The sequence below is a fragment of the Alosa sapidissima genome, unplaced genomic scaffold (genome assembly GCF_018492685.1).
Source record: "Alosa sapidissima isolate fAloSap1 unplaced genomic scaffold, fAloSap1.pri scaffold_420_ctg1, whole genome shotgun sequence".
NCBI lineage: Eukaryota > Metazoa > Chordata > Actinopteri > Clupeiformes > Clupeidae > Alosa > Alosa sapidissima.
Window position 1 is genome coordinate 10239 of NW_024582134.1, and position 18317 is coordinate 28555.

At 39.9% G+C, this 18317-nt stretch overlaps 1 protein-coding gene and 1 long non-coding RNA gene across 3 annotated transcripts; both read left to right on the forward strand.

Moving 5' to 3' along the window:
* The first annotated feature begins 490 nt into the window (after positions 1 to 490).
* Positions 491 to 6791, forward strand: LOC121700846. Of its 2 annotated transcripts, XR_006027309.1 has the most exons (5): positions 491 to 512; positions 3130 to 3147; positions 4130 to 4163; positions 5557 to 5622; positions 6172 to 6791. It is a non-coding gene; the product is annotated as an uncharacterized LOC121700846 (long non-coding RNA). The 2 variants fall into 2 exon arrangements; XR_006027308.1 differs by lacking the exon at positions 491 to 512 and having other exon boundaries at positions 3079 to 3147.
* Positions 6792 to 12035: 5244 nt separating this feature from the next.
* LOC121700845 (ATP-dependent DNA helicase PIF1-like) lies at positions 12036 to 13784 on the forward strand. The gene is made up of 3 exons (XM_042084065.1): positions 12036 to 12445; positions 13268 to 13396; positions 13558 to 13784. Exons 1-3 carry the CDS (start codon positions 12085 to 12087, stop codon positions 13575 to 13577), a joined length of 510 nt encoding a protein of 169 aa, XP_041939999.1. The 5' UTR covers positions 12036 to 12084; the 3' UTR covers positions 13578 to 13784.
* The last annotated feature ends 4533 nt before the right edge of the window (positions 13785 to 18317 follow it).

Sequence of the window (18317 nt, forward strand, 5' to 3'; positions counted from 1 at the left end):
ACGAAAAGGAATAACTTTTGTGCGGCTTGGTCTGAAGAGCATGTGTGTCAAGTTTGGTGACGATCGGACAAAATTTGTGACCTGTGAAGTTTTAGTTTCACTTTCACTAAAATCCAATATGGCGGAAAATCCATCATGGCGTAAAATGACGTCATAGGGTGTGTTGAACTCGGCTTGGTCCAAGGATTCCAACGATACCTCATTTTTGACAATCGGGTCAACAGGTCAGAAGTTACGTGCGTGAACGCAAGTCCAACTTTGGCCTGTTGGTGGCGCTAGAGCGCTCAAGGTGCCGGTATGAAACTTGGTGAAATGAATTATTGGACTGTCCCCAATTAGTGTGCATAATTGTATAACTTTTTACCAGACGGTTCTATGGGCTGCCATTGACTTCCATTGCAAAATAATGCGCATCAGCAACTACTGGCCAAAATGCATTTTTGTCAATTACGGAGCCCCCTAGAGGTCAAATGTCACCAAATTTCTTGAGCGTCCTCCCGATGGGGTCTGAGGTACATGTACTAAATTTGGTTTTGATACATGAAAGCGTTGCTGAGATATGAAATCACTTCCTGTTTGGCGGCTTCACCGCAAATTTCGATTGGCTGGTACAGGTCAATGCTTCTGTCAATTGTTCCAGAAAGCAATGCACTCATCAGGCATGGTCTGTAGATGGTCTCTGCCAATTTTGGTGAAGAACAGATGAAATTTGTGACCTGCAAAAATGTGTACGTGTTTTTGATTAAATCCAATATGGCGGCCGAATCAATTACGATGACATCACAAGTCGTCTTGGGTCGGCCTAAGGACCTCCAACAGTATTACCAGACACCACTAGTGTGTTTTAATTCTAAGCACAACAGCAGCTACAGGCCAAAAGGCATGTTTCTTAATTACAGCGCCCCCTAGAGGTCAAAGGTCACCAGATTTCTTGAGCGTCCCCCTGATTGGGTCCTGAGTCCATGGACTAAGTTTGGTTATGATAGATGAATGTGTTGCTGAGATATGAGCTCACTTCCTGTTTGGCGGCTTCGCCGCAAATTTCGATTGGCTGTTACGCGCGAACGGTTTTAGTTCCGAAGACGAAAAAGAATAACTTTTGTGCGGCTTGGTCTGAAGAGCATGTGTGTCAAGTTTGGTGACGATCGGACAAAATTTGTGACCTGTGAAGTTTTAGTTTCACTTTCACTAAAATCCAATATGGCGGAAAATCCATCATGGCGGAAAATGACGTCATAGGGTGCGTTGAACTTGGCTTGGTCCAAGGATTCCAACGATACCTCATTTTTGACAATCGGGTAAACAGGTCAGAAGTTACGTGCGTGAACGCAAGTCCAACTTTGGCCTGTTGGTGGCGCTAGAGCGCTCAAGGTGCCGGTATGAAACTTGGTGAAATTAATTATGGGACTATCCCTAATCAGTGTGCCAAATTTCACAACTTTTCACCAGACGGTTCTATGGGCTGCCATTGACTTCAATGGCGGAATAATAATAATAATAATAATAATAAGAACAAATAGAAACACAATGGGTGCCTTCGCAGCTTCGCTGCTTGGCCCCCAATAATAATAAGAACAAATAGAAACACAATGGTTGCCTCGCAGCTTCGCTGCTTGGCCCCCAAATATAGCTGCAAGCAGCAATGAGGGGGCCAAGCAGAAGGTTCAGCAGGCCAGATTTGCCATGCAACTCAATGCCGTGGCATCAGGCATATAGCATTAAGCAGTCACAGCAAGTTCCATGCCAAACAACCCAAGATTGGCTGAGTTACAAGGTCAAGTTTCACATCAAAACATAACTGATTTTGTGTGGCTGAACCAGGGCTGAGTGTCGCCGCCCCCTCACCCAGTCAACCCACCGCCGCAATCGCCCCTGCCCGTCCCACCCTGCCCCACCCTTGCACGCACGGCATGCATTAGAATTAACTGGATGGAACTCGCTGTCATTAGTTTCACATCAAAAATAAAAGATCGATTGAGATATGATCATGCTTGCTGTGATTTCAATGCCCCCATAGAGGTCAAAGGTCACCAAATTATTTGTGCATCATCAGGATGAACCAAACGGTTTTATGGGCTGCCATTGACCTCCATTGCAGAATAATGCAGCAACTACAGGCCAAAATACATTTTTGCCAATTCCAGAGCCCCCTAGAGGTCAAAGGTTAACAAATTTATTGAGCGTCCTCCTGATTGGTCCTGAGGACCATGTACTAAGTTTGGTTTTGATACATGAAAGCGTTGCTGAGATATGAGCTCACTTCCTGTTTGGCGGCTTCGCCACAAATTTCGATTGGCTGTTACAGGCGAACGCTTCAATCAATTGTTCCAGAAAAAAATACACTGATCAGGCATGGTCTGAAGATGGTCTCTGCCAATTTTGGTGAGGATCAGCTGAAAGTTGTGACTTGCGAATACTTATTCGTGTTTTTGATTAAATCCAATATGGCGGCCAAACAATTATGTTGATGTCACAAGTTGTCCTCTGTTGACCTAAGGACCTTCCACAGTATTGTCAGACACCACTAGTGCGTTTTAATTCTAAGCACAACAGCAGCTACAGGCCAAAAGGCATTTTTCTTAATTGCAGTGCCCCCTAGAGGTCAAAGGTCACCAAATTTGTTGAGCATCCTCCTGATTGGGTCAGTAGTCTGTATACTAAGTTTGGTTACGATACAGCTTCAATCAGATGTGTTTTCAGATATATGTTGGGTGCAATAATGGTGTGACTGTTACCAAATGTTGGAGCCTATGTAATGTCAATAAAATACAAATATTTTTGTCTGACTTTATCCTTTATTCACATTTCTTTTTTTTAATCATGCAAATTAGGCCTACCACATTTTATGCAGATATTGCCTGATTTGCTGAGTCTGGATATGAGATTTCAGAAAACTTGCAATACAACAATGATGTTTTTTATGATAGTAATACGTTTCATGGTAGTTAAGTTTCATGGTGATATTTGTTTTTTAACCTATCACCTGTAATCTCTAACCTTTGCATCAAATGTATTTTGTGTTCTGTGTGGAAATATTTTGATGTCGAGAATGGCAAATGAAGTAGGGACTTTTATTGTGACGAGTGTCATCCCGTATCTCGTCTGTGACATCTACCATCTTTCTTTTAGCTGACTACAACTGTCGAGGTAAGACGCAAAGTTAACGTCTCCAGAAAATGAATTGATATGTCTGTATATTTGGTTTTGATCTACTTATAACAGAATAGGCACACAAAAATATGAAAATATGTCTAGCTGAGGTGCATCTGGAGAGCCACCTTTGTTAAATGTGTTAGCAGCTAACGTTTTAGTGTCACACTATGAACGACAAACGTTAACGTTAAAGTTAGGCAGACAGGAAAGGTAGCAATTGTGTAAAAATGAATTAGTAACTTTAATAGCCTAACGTTACATAAAACATATTATCCTATGGAAGCAGGCAATGTGTTGAGAACTGGCCGTTATCTCATGAAATACGTTGTATCGTCGAATTAAGTTTACATCATGCTGGCATGATGCTTCACGCCATGATGCAGGCTAACGTTGTTAGGCACATTTGATTGTGAGCAATTAACTTTGTGGTAACGTTAACTGAACTCATTTTGAATAGATTCTAACTGTGTTGGAAAACGTTTTTCGGTACTATAACCTTGGTTGAGTTTTGGAGTCATGTCTGATCTTGAAAGCCGTTTGGAATGCAAGTTAACCTTAATGTTAGCAGAGCCCATTTAGACATTCTCTGCTAAATCAGAGACAGACTTCTAGCAGCTAAGTTATAGCTGCGGGAGAACATAGCAAACCTGTAGGAGTTGATTAAACAAATGTATGGCTCCGTTTCATGTACACCGTGTGTAAAGGCAGGTAACTATGTACAATTCTTAACAAATTAAGTAATTTAATTGATCTTAAACAGAGGATGTGAAGTTATCCTAGGTTAAATTGGTCTTGTTTGGGTGGAATGTGACCGAGGCTGCTAAAATCATAGCTATGAATTCGTAGGTTACGGCTGAAATACTCTTTTACAATTACAAGCAAAATCACTCGTTTGTAAGCTCAAAGTACATATCTATGTAATTGTAAATGCTAAGTTTGTATCTTTCATAAACTATATATGTTAAATGTTTTCCAGATTTTGGATTCCTTTTTGAGCAAGTTAATTGAAGGTAAGTGTTAAATGTTTCAGGGCTTTTGTGTACAACTTCTAGGGAAATTTTGAAACTTTTATGCTGCATTGCCTGCAAAATGTAAAACCGTAATGCTAGTAAGAAATATGCCATATGTTGATCTGGAATAATTACAGCTGTGCTCGGCCTTGTGTATGGCATTGAAATGCCTTACAGTTCTGGACAGAAAAGCTAGTATATTACACTGATATGCGCTGATTCAGAGTAATTTCTATGGCCTCAGAGTAGAAAGTCATGAGAATCACTGCAGGGACTCCTGCAGTAGTTTTCAGTGGTGATGTGTGGTATTATTTGGGTTATGGATGAATGTGGTGTGGCATGCATATGAAAGCAAGGAAGGAGGATTTAAGAGGTGTAGAGGGAAACATCACTGCTGTATTGGAAGTTAATCCTAACATTTGGTTAATAGTCTGATTTGTATACCGGGATGCAGGTTGAAGTGGGTTGCTGGGCTTTGGACAGAGATGCTCACGTAGTTGCTCATCCTGAGCTTGGATTAGTTTTATTCCTGTCTCGTATGCTTTGTACTTTAGGTCAAGAATGTGTATGCCTAACTAGGGTGTAGCTGTAAATGTGTGCAACAGGTTCCATTTCATGGTAGTTGTGTGTAGGCTTAGTGGTATGTAACAATCCTCCAGATGTTAATTTGTTTAGCAGATTAATAATAGCTATAAAGCTACATATCACCCCTTTTGATAAATGCAGTGTGGCCTACCCTAGCAGGAAGTGCAAATTGAAAGTAACATTTGCCTACTGCCCCCATCAAGGCAAATATTTCAAAAAAATATAAATATCCTTGATTAGACTATGTTGGTTTTTGTGGAAAAGAAAATTGGCGTTAGTCCTGGTTTTAGTAGTGGGCAGTATGCAGTCAGATAGGTCACCATAGGCATATTTGGATTTGCTACGGATGGATTCACAAATAAATAAATTACATTTGGCAAGATACTTGACATACAGGCTAAATGCAAATGGGCTACGCCAATGCAATTATTTTACATTAACAAAATGCAGAAAAATATAACGGATTGAAAATAAAGTAGGCAGGTATGCCAGTCATTTTTATTGTTCGCAATTGGTGTACTGGCATGTTTAACTGTTAGCTGCAGTGCAATGTTACATTATGTGTAAGTTAAGTACAGAACCGACTGTGCAACCAGATTTTTTTCTGTGCCCTTAAATCTTTTAACTTGGGCGCATAAGTGCTCCTGGAATTTTTTTTTTTTAAATGTAGAGCCCTGTCTTAAGTTCAGAAGTTAAAGAGTCTTTATGATGTAAATATGTACATTGTTATTGCCTGTTTATCAGAACTGATGAAAGTATTAGTGGTAACTGTATGATATTTCTGATGTGTTTTCTGTGTGTTTTGCAGATGCCGTGTCCAAGCAAGCGGTCCAGGGCGGCCAAGAAGAGAAAGGCTGACTTGAGGTCCACTGAGGTCAGGCTGTTGAGCTTTACTATCTGTCCTGATGTATTATGAGTGTTTAATAGGAAACATGTAATGTTGGACACATTTGATATGTTTCTCCCAATTCTTATTTACAGTAGTTTTTATGTTTGCTTGAAATATGCCGCTTACATTTTGAATGTAATTGATTTTAATGAAGGATGTGCTGCATGTCTAATTTAAAGGAGAAATCCAGCGAGTGCTTACATAGATCTACGTTTCTCAAGGTGACCAAGTATTGTCGGTACAAAAAATGAAAATGTTTGTTTTTACCGTTGGCTGCTGGTTTTAGCAACTCGAGCTAGGTAAAACTGATTGTTTTGTTTCATAACAACAGTACTCAGTGACCCATGAGAAACGGAGATCTATATGAAAACTCGCCATATTTCCTTTTAAGAAGTTGCTGAATATTTATGATCTAAATATATATACATTACTGTTCTGAAAGTATGTGTATATTAGTTGCTTTAATGATGAAATTATTAAAGAAGTATGATATGTTAGACTTGGTAACCTTATGATGGGTTTTCTGTGTTACAGGTGCCGAGCAAGAGGTCCCCGGTGGCGCAGGTTGACTTGGTCTCCTGTGACGAGGTTGGGCGTCCTCGTAAAAAAGCCCACACACAGTCTTCGGACGCTATACAGTCTTCGGACTGCCAGTTACAATGCCAGTTACAATGCCAGTTACAATGCCAGTTACAGTCTTCGGACGCAATACAAGCAAACTCTACCAACTCTCAAACAAACTCTACCAACTCTCTGAATATGTGCCATGACTCTGTTGTAAACTCATTGTCAAGTAATGTGAAAGAAAATAATGCTACTGATTGTTGTTCTTTGAATGAATCTGTTAACTTCCCAGAGAGATCTGTGCTGATGGGGTCCTTTCATCAAGGCGATTCACGGTTTGGAAATGTGCGCAACAAGCAGTGTGGTGCCATCAGTTTGACTGCTGTTTTGAAGTCCAAGATGAAGAACGTATGGAGTTGGGAAACTCGAGATCTTGATGATGTTTTGATTAAGGGAACTGTTCTTTACAGGTCAATGAGTGCACAGGGTAAAATAAGAGACCAAGGAAGGGGTTACATTGCTGTGTCTGAATTGCCTAGGCAATATGAAGTGTGGAATTGTGATTTCTCAATAAACTTTGCTGATTCTTACACTGGATTTATTCAGGTTGATGACTATGATGATGCTTTACGTGATGTTGCCATGCCTTTTGATGTAGCACTGCAGCGGGCGCTGTTTAGCAATGATGCTTGTTTGTTAACCATTTGTGCCAACACATGTGCTGTAGTGAATGCAGGAGCAAGGTTTGCGTTTGTTGATTCACATGCTAACAGAAACATCAACCAGAAAGGTGAGAGGACAAGTTGTGTTGCATACTTCAGCTCTATACACTCCCTGGTCACATTTGTTTATGACTTTGCACGATCTTTTGGCATAAGCACACCAAGGTTTGAGGTAACTGGAGTCACCGTAATAACTAATGCCAACGCCCAGATGAACGATCCATCCAGCTGTTCAACGAGCTCTGCAAGTTTCTATCCACTCTACAGCGATGTGAAGTGTAAGCCTAAAGTGTGTGAACGAGTTGTAAGTGGGTCGTCTACAGTTGCAGCCAATTTCACAAGTGGCACAGAGTGTTCACAGACCATACCAGACACAAATGCTTGTTCTAATGTAAACAGTAGACCACTCTACAGTGACGTTTTGAGACAAGTTCTGAGTAAGGGTGTTAAGCAAAACAAAATTGCAACAGACGATGTCATTGTTATTGATGCAGGTGCTCACGAACAGTCTTTTCAACCTTTAAACTGTGATGTGCAGGCAACTGATGATGTCATTATAAGTAATGTAAGAGTTCCCAAACATGCTTTTAATCCTTTAACTCGTCAGGACCAGAATGCACTGTGCACATGTTTAGGGCTTCAAAATGGAAATGTTGATGTAGGCCTAATGGCAACAACTGATATTGATGACATGGGATGTCCCTGTAAGATAAAAAGTATAAAACCTGATGGGAATTGCTTTTACCGCAGCCTAGCCTTTAGCATTTGCCACAATGAAGACAAGCATTTGAAAATAAGACGGGCTGTCGTGCAACACCTTCAGAGAAACGGCACCAAATTTGAAACATATCTGAGGGATGAATACACATCTGTGCAGGATTATGTCACTAAATCAAGGATATATTACTGTGGTTCATGGGCAAAAGAAATTGATATTTTTGCTGCTGCTGACATGTTGCAAACAACTATCTTTACTTTCAATGATGGAAGATGGAATATGCACAGACCTGCAGACTCACACACATGTAGAGAGAATTGCATCTATTTAAATCACACTGGCAGTCATTATGAAGTTGTAACATGTGTTCACCACAAAGATGCAAGACGTTGCGCAGGAACATGCCAGCCTGTAAAGATTGATGACAAGTTGAGGTCAACACGAAAAAGAAAGTTGATAGATGAATCAGAAAACGTGAGAGCAAAGAAAGATCGCCAGCGATACCACAATGACAGTGATTACAGAGAAAGAAAACTTGAAAGTCTTAAAGATAAATATCACAAAGATGAGTTTATCAATCAGAATAAGCGTGAGTGTTCTCGTAAGAATTCTTTAAAAAAATACAAAACAGATCCAGGGTTTCAGAAATACAAGTGTGATTATTCCATGAATAAGTACAGAACAAATGTGGAGTTTCAGAAATTGGCACGTGACCTCTCTAAAATGACATACAAGAACAATCATTCCTTTCAAGCAAGCGTACGTAAATATTCTACAAGTAAATATAACACAAACGCAACATTTCATACTCTTGTCCGTGACTATAGTCGGACAAAATACAAGAAAAACATTGGATTCCAGAACAAAATTAAAGAGCATAACAAGAGTAAGTATCAAGAAAATGAAAACATCCGTATAAATAAAATCAAAAGAAGTCGTGATCGTTATTCAACATGGCAGAAGAAACAGGAAGACATTGATCTGGCAATTGATCATTTTCGTCAGGAGGTCAGCTGTGGTCCTGAATATGTATGCTCAGTATGTCATCGTTCACTCTTCAGGAAGCAGGTGGTTGAGTGTAAAAGACATTGCTATGAAAGCAAAGGAGCAGAAGTGGCTGCATTGGCTAATAGATGCATAACGTTGCAATATTTACATGTGTGTGATGTTGAATGTGAACAGAAATGTCATTTGTCTGATAGTCCATCAAGCAAATTATGGATTTGCCATACATGTCATCGTAAAATACTTGGAGGAAAACTTCCTGAAGAGAGTGTTACCAACAACATGCATTTGGATGATATTCCAGCTGAACTCAAATGTCTTAACTCTTTGGAACAACATCTCATTGCACGTCACATTCCCTTCATGAAGCTGTTGTGTTTGCCTCGAGGCCGCCAGAGAGCTTGCCATGGTCCTTGTGTCTCTGTTCCTGTTAATAACGCAAATGTGACAAATATACTCCCAAGAAATGAATGTGATGACAAGATGATAAGAGTGAAACTGAAACGCAAGTTGACATATAAAGGTCATTACGAGTACATGTATGTCCACACTGATCGTGTCAGAAATGCACTGAGGTATTTGATAGCAAACAATAAGTTGTACGGTGATGTGACTATGAATGACGAATGGGTAAACTCTTTGAATGGCACTGACCAGCATGAAAAAAGTACCAAACAGGAAACACCTGATAACAGTGATGATGAAAATGTTCCTGAAGAGGAAGCAGAGGAAGATGTGACTTATATCAAAGACCAGAATGGGCTTTTGTCAGATACATCATTACAACCTGTCGATCTGGGTTCAGAGATCATTGATCAGAATTTTCAGGATATACTTAATGTGGCACCAGGTGAAGGTAACAGTCCAGTGAGGTTGTTGTCCGATAAAACCAATGAGGCAAAATGTTTCCCTGTTTTGTATCCATCTGGTGGACCTACATTCCATGATGAAAGAGAGTCCAAAATAACTCTGTCACGGTACCTGAACACACGCATTCTGAATGCAGATGGGCGTTTTGCACAGAACACAGACTTCATTTTTTACGCACAATACATATCAGAGGTGCATCAAGTTGTATCTGGTGTATCAGTGGCATTACGCAAAGGTGGCGGCAATTCCTCTCTGAAAGACGCATCATCAGACATGTTGTTGAACTCAGACTCGTTGAGTAAAATATTGCGCAATGACGAAGGATACAAGTTCTTACGAGGAATTCGTGGCACACCTCCATACTGGATGTCAGTTCAGAAAGATTTATTTGCCATGATAAGACAACTCTCCATACCCACATTCTTTGCATCTTTTAGCTCTGCAGATTTGAGATGGCCTGAAATGCTGAACTCTATTCTAAGAATAGAAGGTAAACAAACATCTGTTGACGATCTTGACTGGTCTGACAAATGTGGACTCATACGTCGAAACCCTGTCACAGCGGCAAGAATGTTTGATCACCGATGGCATTGCTTTCTCCGTGATGTAATCATGTCGCCAGCAGAACCCATAGGGAAAATAAAGGACTACTTTTATCGTGTTGAATTTCAACAGCGTGGTTCTCCTCATGTCCACTGTCTCTTTTGGGTTGAAAATGCTCCCAAGATTGATAAAGAGAGTGATGATGAAGTGGCACAGTTCATAGATACATACATCACCTGTGAAATGCCACCAGAAACAGATGCAGAGCTTTATGAGGTTGTGAGCAGCGTACAGAGGCACAGCACAAGACACTCTAAGACTTGCCGCAAGAAAAACACAGTGTGCAGGTTCAACTTCCCACGTCCACCATCAAGCTGTACTTTCATCACAAGAGGCGGTAACTGTGAGGACTTGAATGGCAATGATGACAATACAAGTGCGGGTGCAATAATAAAGAATGTTAAAACTGCGTTGACCATGCCTGACATGAATTTTGATACAGCTGATGCATTTTTTGAGTCTCTTGGGATAGATCAAGGTTTGTTTGAAAAGGCGTACAACATATGTTCCAAAAAGAAAAGCATTGTCCTGAAACGAAATCCTGGAGACATTTGGGTGAACCAGTACAACAAAGACTTACTCCGTGCTTGGCAAGGCAATATGGATATCCAGTATGTCACAGATGCCTTTTCAGTTGTGGTCTACATACTGTCGTATATCACAAAAGCAGAACAAGAAATGGGTTTGCTCTTACAACGTGCCCAAGACGAATCAATGAATGGCAACCTTGATGCAAAAGCAGCATTCAAACAGCTTGGAAGTGTTTACCTACACAACAGAGAAGTTTCAGCCCAAGAGGCAGTGTATCGATTAACACACATGCACTTGAAAGAATGCTCTCGTGACGTACAGTTTATTCCAGTTGGTGATAATCCTGTTAGGATGAGTTTACCGTTGCATGTCCTCCAAACTAAAGCCCAATTCCAACAGTGTAATGATGAAAGCAGCATTTGGATGACCAATGTGATTGAGAGGTATAAGAGCAGACCCCAGAATGAACAATTTGAGGATTTATGCCTGGCCAGTTTTTGTTCTGAATACAGAGTTCTATCAAAGTCACAGGTTCCGACTGAAAGAGATTCACATGACATAATACAGCTCAACAACAACTGTGGCTTTGTGAAAAGAAGGACCCGAACTGAACCTGCTGTTGTGAGGTATCCCAGATTTTCACCCACAAAAAACCCTGAAAAGTACTTCCATTCGTTGCTGCAACTGTTTCTGCCTTACTTTGAAGACTATCACCTCAAACCGCCCCAGTTTGATACATATGAACATTTCTATAAAAATGGTGCAGTGAAATGTGGTGTTGATGTTCAAAGAGTGCAGTCGATTGTGGATACCAACAAAGCTTTATTTGAAAAAGAAAGTGATGAGATTGACAGAGCTAAACAGTTGCTGGAAGACAAAATTGATTTAGAAGATGCCTGGGCTCAGATATGTCCTGAAACAGAAAGGGAGCGTCTTCGTTGTTTGGATCTGATGAAAGAAAAAGTTGTAGATGATGAAGGTGATGATGATGACAAACTCATTCCTGACCTGACAGCAAACCCACAGACTACATGCTCTTTGGAAACAAATCATGTGTCAATGCCCAGACAAGATGCATTGCATTTATTACGATCATTAAATGAAGAACAGTCTACCATATTCTATGCTGTTCGTAAGTGGTGTTTGCAGAAACTGTTTGGACAAAATCCTGAACCGTTGCGATTATTCATTACTGGTGGAGCAGGAACGGGGAAAAGTCATTTAATCAAAGCGATACATTACGAATCTACCAGGCTGTTGTCACAGATTGCTGAAAATCCTGAGGATCTCACTGTGCTTCTAACAGCACCTACAGGAGTGGCTGCATATAACATTGGTGCTGCAACAATTCACAATACATTCTCCATTGGTGCAAATGTCAAACTGCCATATCAACCACTAGGTGATGAGAAAGTAAATTCTTTGCGAACCAAAATGGGCAGCTTGCAAATTCTGATCATTGATGAAGTGTCCATGGTCGACCACCGTCTTTTGGCCTACATTCATGGTAGACTGCGTCAAATCAAGCAGACTGGTGATTATTCCTTGTTTGCAAAAGTTTCCCTGATTTGTGTGGGTGATTTTTTCCAACTCAAGCCTGTGAAAGGAACACCTCTTTTTGCTGAAAACAAAGGAGCCAACCTGTGGGACAATAACTTTGAGGTTGCAGAACTGACTAAAGTTGTTAGACAAGAAAATGCAGCATTTGCGGAAATGCTTAATCGTCTCAGAGTCCGTAAAAAGAACGAACCTCTCACCAACTGTGATGTTCTCACACTGAGGCAGCGTGAAACTGGTGAGGAATCTACAGACATTCATGTGTATGCTACAAATGCAGAGGTTGATGAATATAACGTGAGGAGACTGCAAGAGACCTGCCCAGACGCAATCAGCATACGTGCTCAAGACTTTGTTCGAAATCCCAAAACTGGAAGAATGGAACGGAAAGTTGGCTTTCACACAAAAGTTTTCAACTCTTGCTTGCCTAAATGTGTTATGTTGGGTGTTGGAGCAAGGGTCATGTTGAAGAAAAACATAGATGTGTCTGATGGCCTTGTCAACGGAGCATGTGGCACTGTCGTGGAAATTATTCAAAGTCAACAAGACGATGACATGCCTGCAGCTATCCATGTGGAGTTTGAAGACCCTAATGTAGGAAAGATCCAGAGGTCAAAAGCAAAAAGGGTTTCTGAGCGTTCAACGATAGTGGAAGTGCAAGAGGAACAAGTGGCTAATAATGGTGGAGTACGAAGGCAACTGCCGATTAGCCTGGCCTGGTCAGTAACTGTACATAAATGTCAAGGGCTTACTGTTGAAAGGGCTGTTGTATCACTCAAGAAGATCTTTGCTCCAGGGCAAGCATACGTTGCGTTGAGTCGCGTGAGAACTCTCGGTGGGCTGATAATTGAGGACTTCAAAGAATCTGCCATATTTTGTGATAACAAAGTAGATTCGGCTATGGAAAGCTTGCCTAAGTTTAACTTTGGAATGTCTGTTTCATCCAACATGAACCCTGTGTGCACAGTAGCACTTCACAATGTACAGAGTTTGAATGCTCACATTCAGGATGTTCAATCCCACAAAGCCCTCATGAACGCTGACTGTATTTGCTTAACAGAGACGTGGCTCAATGTAGACACTGAAGAAGAGCCACAACTTCCAGGATACGTCTTCAAACACAATCCGAGAGGAAACTGTTACGATGACTCTGAGCCAGCCTTTGCAGCGCTGAAACAACAACAAAGAGGTGGAGTTGGTCTGTATTGGTCAGAAAACATTGACGTGCAGGTGTCAGTTCCAGAAAGATGCAATTTGGAATGTCTGTATTTTGAAATACCTCATGCAAATTTGACTGCTGCTTTGTTGTACAGGCCCAGCTCTTATAAGACTGACATGTTTCGAGAACAGTTATTACAGGTCATCTTTGAACTTGAGAATCATCCAGGGAGGAAACTCATCATGGGAGACTTCAATGAGGATATCTTTGTATCATCTACAATTCTCAAGTTACTGGAACGGCATGGATACACTCAACATGTGCAAGCAGCTACAACTGAAAAAGGTACATTAATAGATCATGTTTACGTTAAAGGCACAGAAGATGTTGTTGTTGAAGTTGTGCAGACATACTACAGTTTTCATGAAGCGATACTGATTTCACTGTTGTAATGTTTTCTGTGATTTAATGATATTTGTCTTTGAATAGGTAGGCATTTATGTTCTGGCTATGTTACACATGACGTCATTATGAGTTCACTTCATATTCCGTCCGCTAAGTGGGGTTTGGGTGGGTGGGTGGTGGCAAGGAGAGAGCATAACACTGGACGGTCCTTGCAAGGGATGGGAGGGGTATGGGGGCCATTTTCCAAAAGAAGTTGCAAATAACGGTAAAGATATACAGATGAATATGTAAATATCAGGAAGCTATACAGTTGACTTATTATCTAGGCAACTATTTTTTTTAAAGTCAGCAGATCATTCCTTAATTGTCTAAAGCATTTTAGACTATGTTTTCTTAATGTTTGTCAAACTATTTCATTTTGGTTGCATGACACCACCGTTACACCAAGTTATGTGTAATGCTTTAAATGCTAAAAAGAATCCAAATGAAAGTTTTAAAGAACCACACTGCAAAAACTGCTTATCTAACAAAATCTCACCAAGTGTTATTAAAGGGGTCATAGAATGCAAAACCGAGTTTACCTTGTCATAGATGAATATTATTATATCAAGATAAAAAAAGCATAAAGAGATTTACCTAGCGCTTTCTTGTGAAAACATTTGACTTAATTTAAAAAAAGTTTTACTTATTTTAAGACATCTCATCCTGAAAACAAGCAAATTTGTCTGCCAGTGCGTTAAGCAAATGTGTCCTAAAAACAAGCAAATTTGTCTGCCAGTGCGTTGAGCAAAGTTGTCTTGATAAGACTCCTTAAAATAAGTCAAAGTCTTCTTAAATTAAGTCAAAATGTTCTTTTGAGAGGGCGCTAGGTAAGTCTTTTCATACTAAAAACAATACCAAATAGATGTTTTAATCTTAATATAAGATTAATAACACTTGGTAAGATTTCATTTTTTGCAGTGCATATGTAAGATTGTGGCCAAAACTGGTACTGCAATCACTTTCAAATTACTGTAGAGAGGTGTATCCCCTCCCCCTCCCCCCTGACTTGAGGTTGCTAACCCGGATGCCGAAACACTACTGACTTTGTGATTAGTATATAAGTGGAGGGTGGTGCATCAGGCCAAAACACAACATGACATGACAAAACACAACATCAACATCAGTTGAGGGCTGCAACTTCACTTTAAAAATGACAATATTCTGGCTGGACTACTGTTGTCAGTGATATAAGTATTTGAAATGAACATGATTTCTTAATGTCTAGTGACATATCAGGGCCATTTTATGATTAATTTAATTTAATTTGTTACATACGGTTCCTTTAATGAATGGACAGACATAGCACTATATTGAATGATTTTATCTTTACCGTTATTGTAAAACCTTAACATTAGCAGTGAATTACAGTTAAGACGGTAACAGTCAATAACAGCAAACACAGCTGTTCAATTTTAGTATACAAAACAATTGATAACAGTAAAATAGAATTAACCATATTATTTTACACAGATATTATAGTCAGTTGAAGACTGGTATTATTACTGCAACACTGAGTTAAAGGACAACAATACCTTAAATCTTCAATGAAGTGAAAGAATAAATTATGTATGAATGAATTGTCTCGAGATTATGAAAGAATGGTGAAAACAAAGAAAACAAATCTTAAGTGCAACTTCTTTTGGAAAATGGCCCCCATACAGGGAACTTTTTTTTTCAACATTTTTATGAATTATACCAAGTGGACAGTCATGCCATTGCTGTTTGTCATGCATATCAAAGGTGTCCAAATCACCACCAATTTGCAGCTAAGATACAGTTTTCAGCACATACAGTTGTGTGACACAAAAAGTGTTCCTGCTTCACCCTTATTGGTGTCATACTGACAAATGCTTTATTACAGTAAAGTGATGATACCATATGTACAAGATCACTTGCTGATTACAGACAAACTCTTGTCATTTACTGTGGGATCAGTTCTGTTCCCTTTAAGCTGACACAGGTCATAGGCCCAGCCAACATCTCGCTGCAACACCACTATTTCTTGGAAAAGGGCAGAATCTCCAAGGACATTCTGTTTGGTGGAGTTGCCACCAGCACCAGGGCAGTTTAAGGACATGAAAGCCATGGACAGCAATGCAGTCTGCTGAGACAAGCATGTGAGTAAACACGCTTGCTGGAGACAGGTGATGTGTAAAGGGGGAAATTCAGAGGACACATTCAGAAGAATACCATGTGGATTAAAAAAAAACAACAGCAGCAACAGCCATTATTCCTTTGTCGGACTACACAGCCATTTTTATCAGTGATTTCTATGTCTACGAGACTGACAAGTGGCATCTTAGCACTGTGTATCTTTCATACCAATTTAACTGAATAATAATACTATGTTTATTTTATATAGCGCCTTTCTCAAACCCAAGGTCGCTTTACATAGTAGAAGGAAAACACCTTGCCATTTTTTGTCTGAGTGATGAAAATACATGTTAGCAGTCATTCGCATATTCAGCACTGTCCACTTGGTATGCAGTTCTGTAAACAGGGCACGGTGAATCGAACTAAATTGCATTGTTAAAGTAATTAAAATATGCATCAGTTGATCATTTAATTTACAAATGTGTTATATTGACAGACTTTAGATAATTATTTTGTTTATGTAAAAATGCTATGTTTTGATATGAAGAATTCAGAGAAGAAAGTTTGTTTTTGTTTCTAAGTTTTAGATTGGGTGAGGACAATTCAGTTGGCTACTTAATCAACCCAGGACAAATTTCAGCCATTAGTCCTGTACAACTACTTGAAATAAGACATATTGTGGTTTAAATGTTATTTTTTCTGCCTGTGTGATGCGTTGTTTGTTTTTCATTCGGGCCTGATTTTGTATTAGGATGTTCTTTTGTGTTCTGTTCTTTTGTGTGGGACTGATTTGTTTTAGCTGCAACTGTACTATAAGTATTTTGTTATCACACCAAGGACTGTAATTTAAATGACATGTAACAAGTTACTTTACTTGATACATTGAATGAACTATTTTTATTTTGTTTTGTTTTGTTATGTTATTATCAATTATTGTGAAGTATGTTTTGGCATGGATAATTACAAAGAAGGAAAAAGAGAAGGAAGAGTTATTGATATTATATCAGAAAAGTTACTTATGCTCTATGAATTTAATTTCATAATGGCATATGGAATCTGTTCACTAACATATTGCTAAATTTCACTGCTGGATCTGTACAATTAACCACCACAAAACAATGGACTGAATATGGAGTGCAAGAAGTCTTATTTTGTAAGACAAAACTGAACCAACCACTACAGAGGTTTGGAGTCGGAAATGCCATCATGATCTTCTGACATATTGACATTATGTGAGTACCCATTATATTTAACTGTACATTTTTTCAAAGACAAGCATCCTAAATCTGATTCATGCACTTTTGACAGGATGCAAACTCTAAGAAAAAGACATGTTGGTTTATTTTACCTGTGTAACAATAGCATGTAGACTTTTATTGTAAATGTACATCTGCTATCAAATGATCATACAGAAAATGTTGGCCAAGGCCCAGCAACGTAGCCTTTCGAGTGACCTGCACCAGACACAGGGCATGCTGGGGATCACGGACATCCACCAACAACGCAGCCTTCGGAGTGACCTGCACCAGTCACAGAGCCTGCTGCGGATGATGGACATCCGCCAGCCTCACAGCCTTCCGAGTGACCTGCACCAGACACAGGGCCTGTTGAGGATCACATACATCCGCCAGCCATGCAGCCTTCCGAGTGACCTGCACCAGTCCTGCTGCGGATCACAGACATCCGCCAGCCATGCAGCCTTCCGAGTGACCTGCACCAGACACAGGGCCTGTTGAGGATCACATACATCCGCCAGGAACGCAGCCTATCAAGATCTTATCAAGTTAAGTGAGTATCTGTGCTTTTCTTTCTCCAAAAGATGCAATCTAAATGTTTATGCATATTTTAGTAGGATGTAGCCTACATTTTATACACTGTTAATGAATAGACATTTTGCTTTCTTAAACCTGTAGAACAAAATAATGTATACCTTTATTGTAAATTTATAACTGCTCTAAAATTACCTTACAGATAATGTTTGCCCAGTTTCAAAGAATATACCTTCTGAGATGTTTCAAAGCTGTGGTGTGGCCACTGCAACAGGTATGCACAGAACTGGTCCATACGTCTGTTCGATGGGACACACCAATGGTTAGGACTGTTGAGGCTCATGGACATTCACAAGTTACACAGCCTATCGAACTACCTGTACCAGACGGAGAGCCTGCTGAGACTCATCTTCCTTTTCGCTTGGTGGTTGTGGTGGTGCAGATGGACTTGTACTTGTCAGAGTGCTTTGAGATTCATGGACCCTCACCAGCCTCGTCACCTGCTGAGGCTCTTAGCTGATCTTGGCAATCTACAACAGCACTACAGGACAGCATTACAAAGGGCTATGAGTTGTACATGGGGCCATCTACTGACTAAGGGCTGACAAGCTTAAGAATATTGACTTTGTGCTGTAGATATA

Coding starts and splice junctions, on each gene's coding strand:
- LOC121700845 (XM_042084065.1), top strand. CDS start 12,085: ATGGGCAGCTTGCAAATTCTGATCATTGATGAAGTGTCCATGGTCGAC. Junction 12,446..13,267: donor ACTGAGGCAGCGTGAAACTG/GTGAGGAATCTA, acceptor TTTGCTTAACAG/AGACGTGGCTCAATGTAGAC. Junction 13,397..13,557: donor GCTGAAACAACAACAAAGAG/GTGGAGTTGGTC, acceptor TTTCGAGAACAG/TTATTACAGGTCATCTTTGA.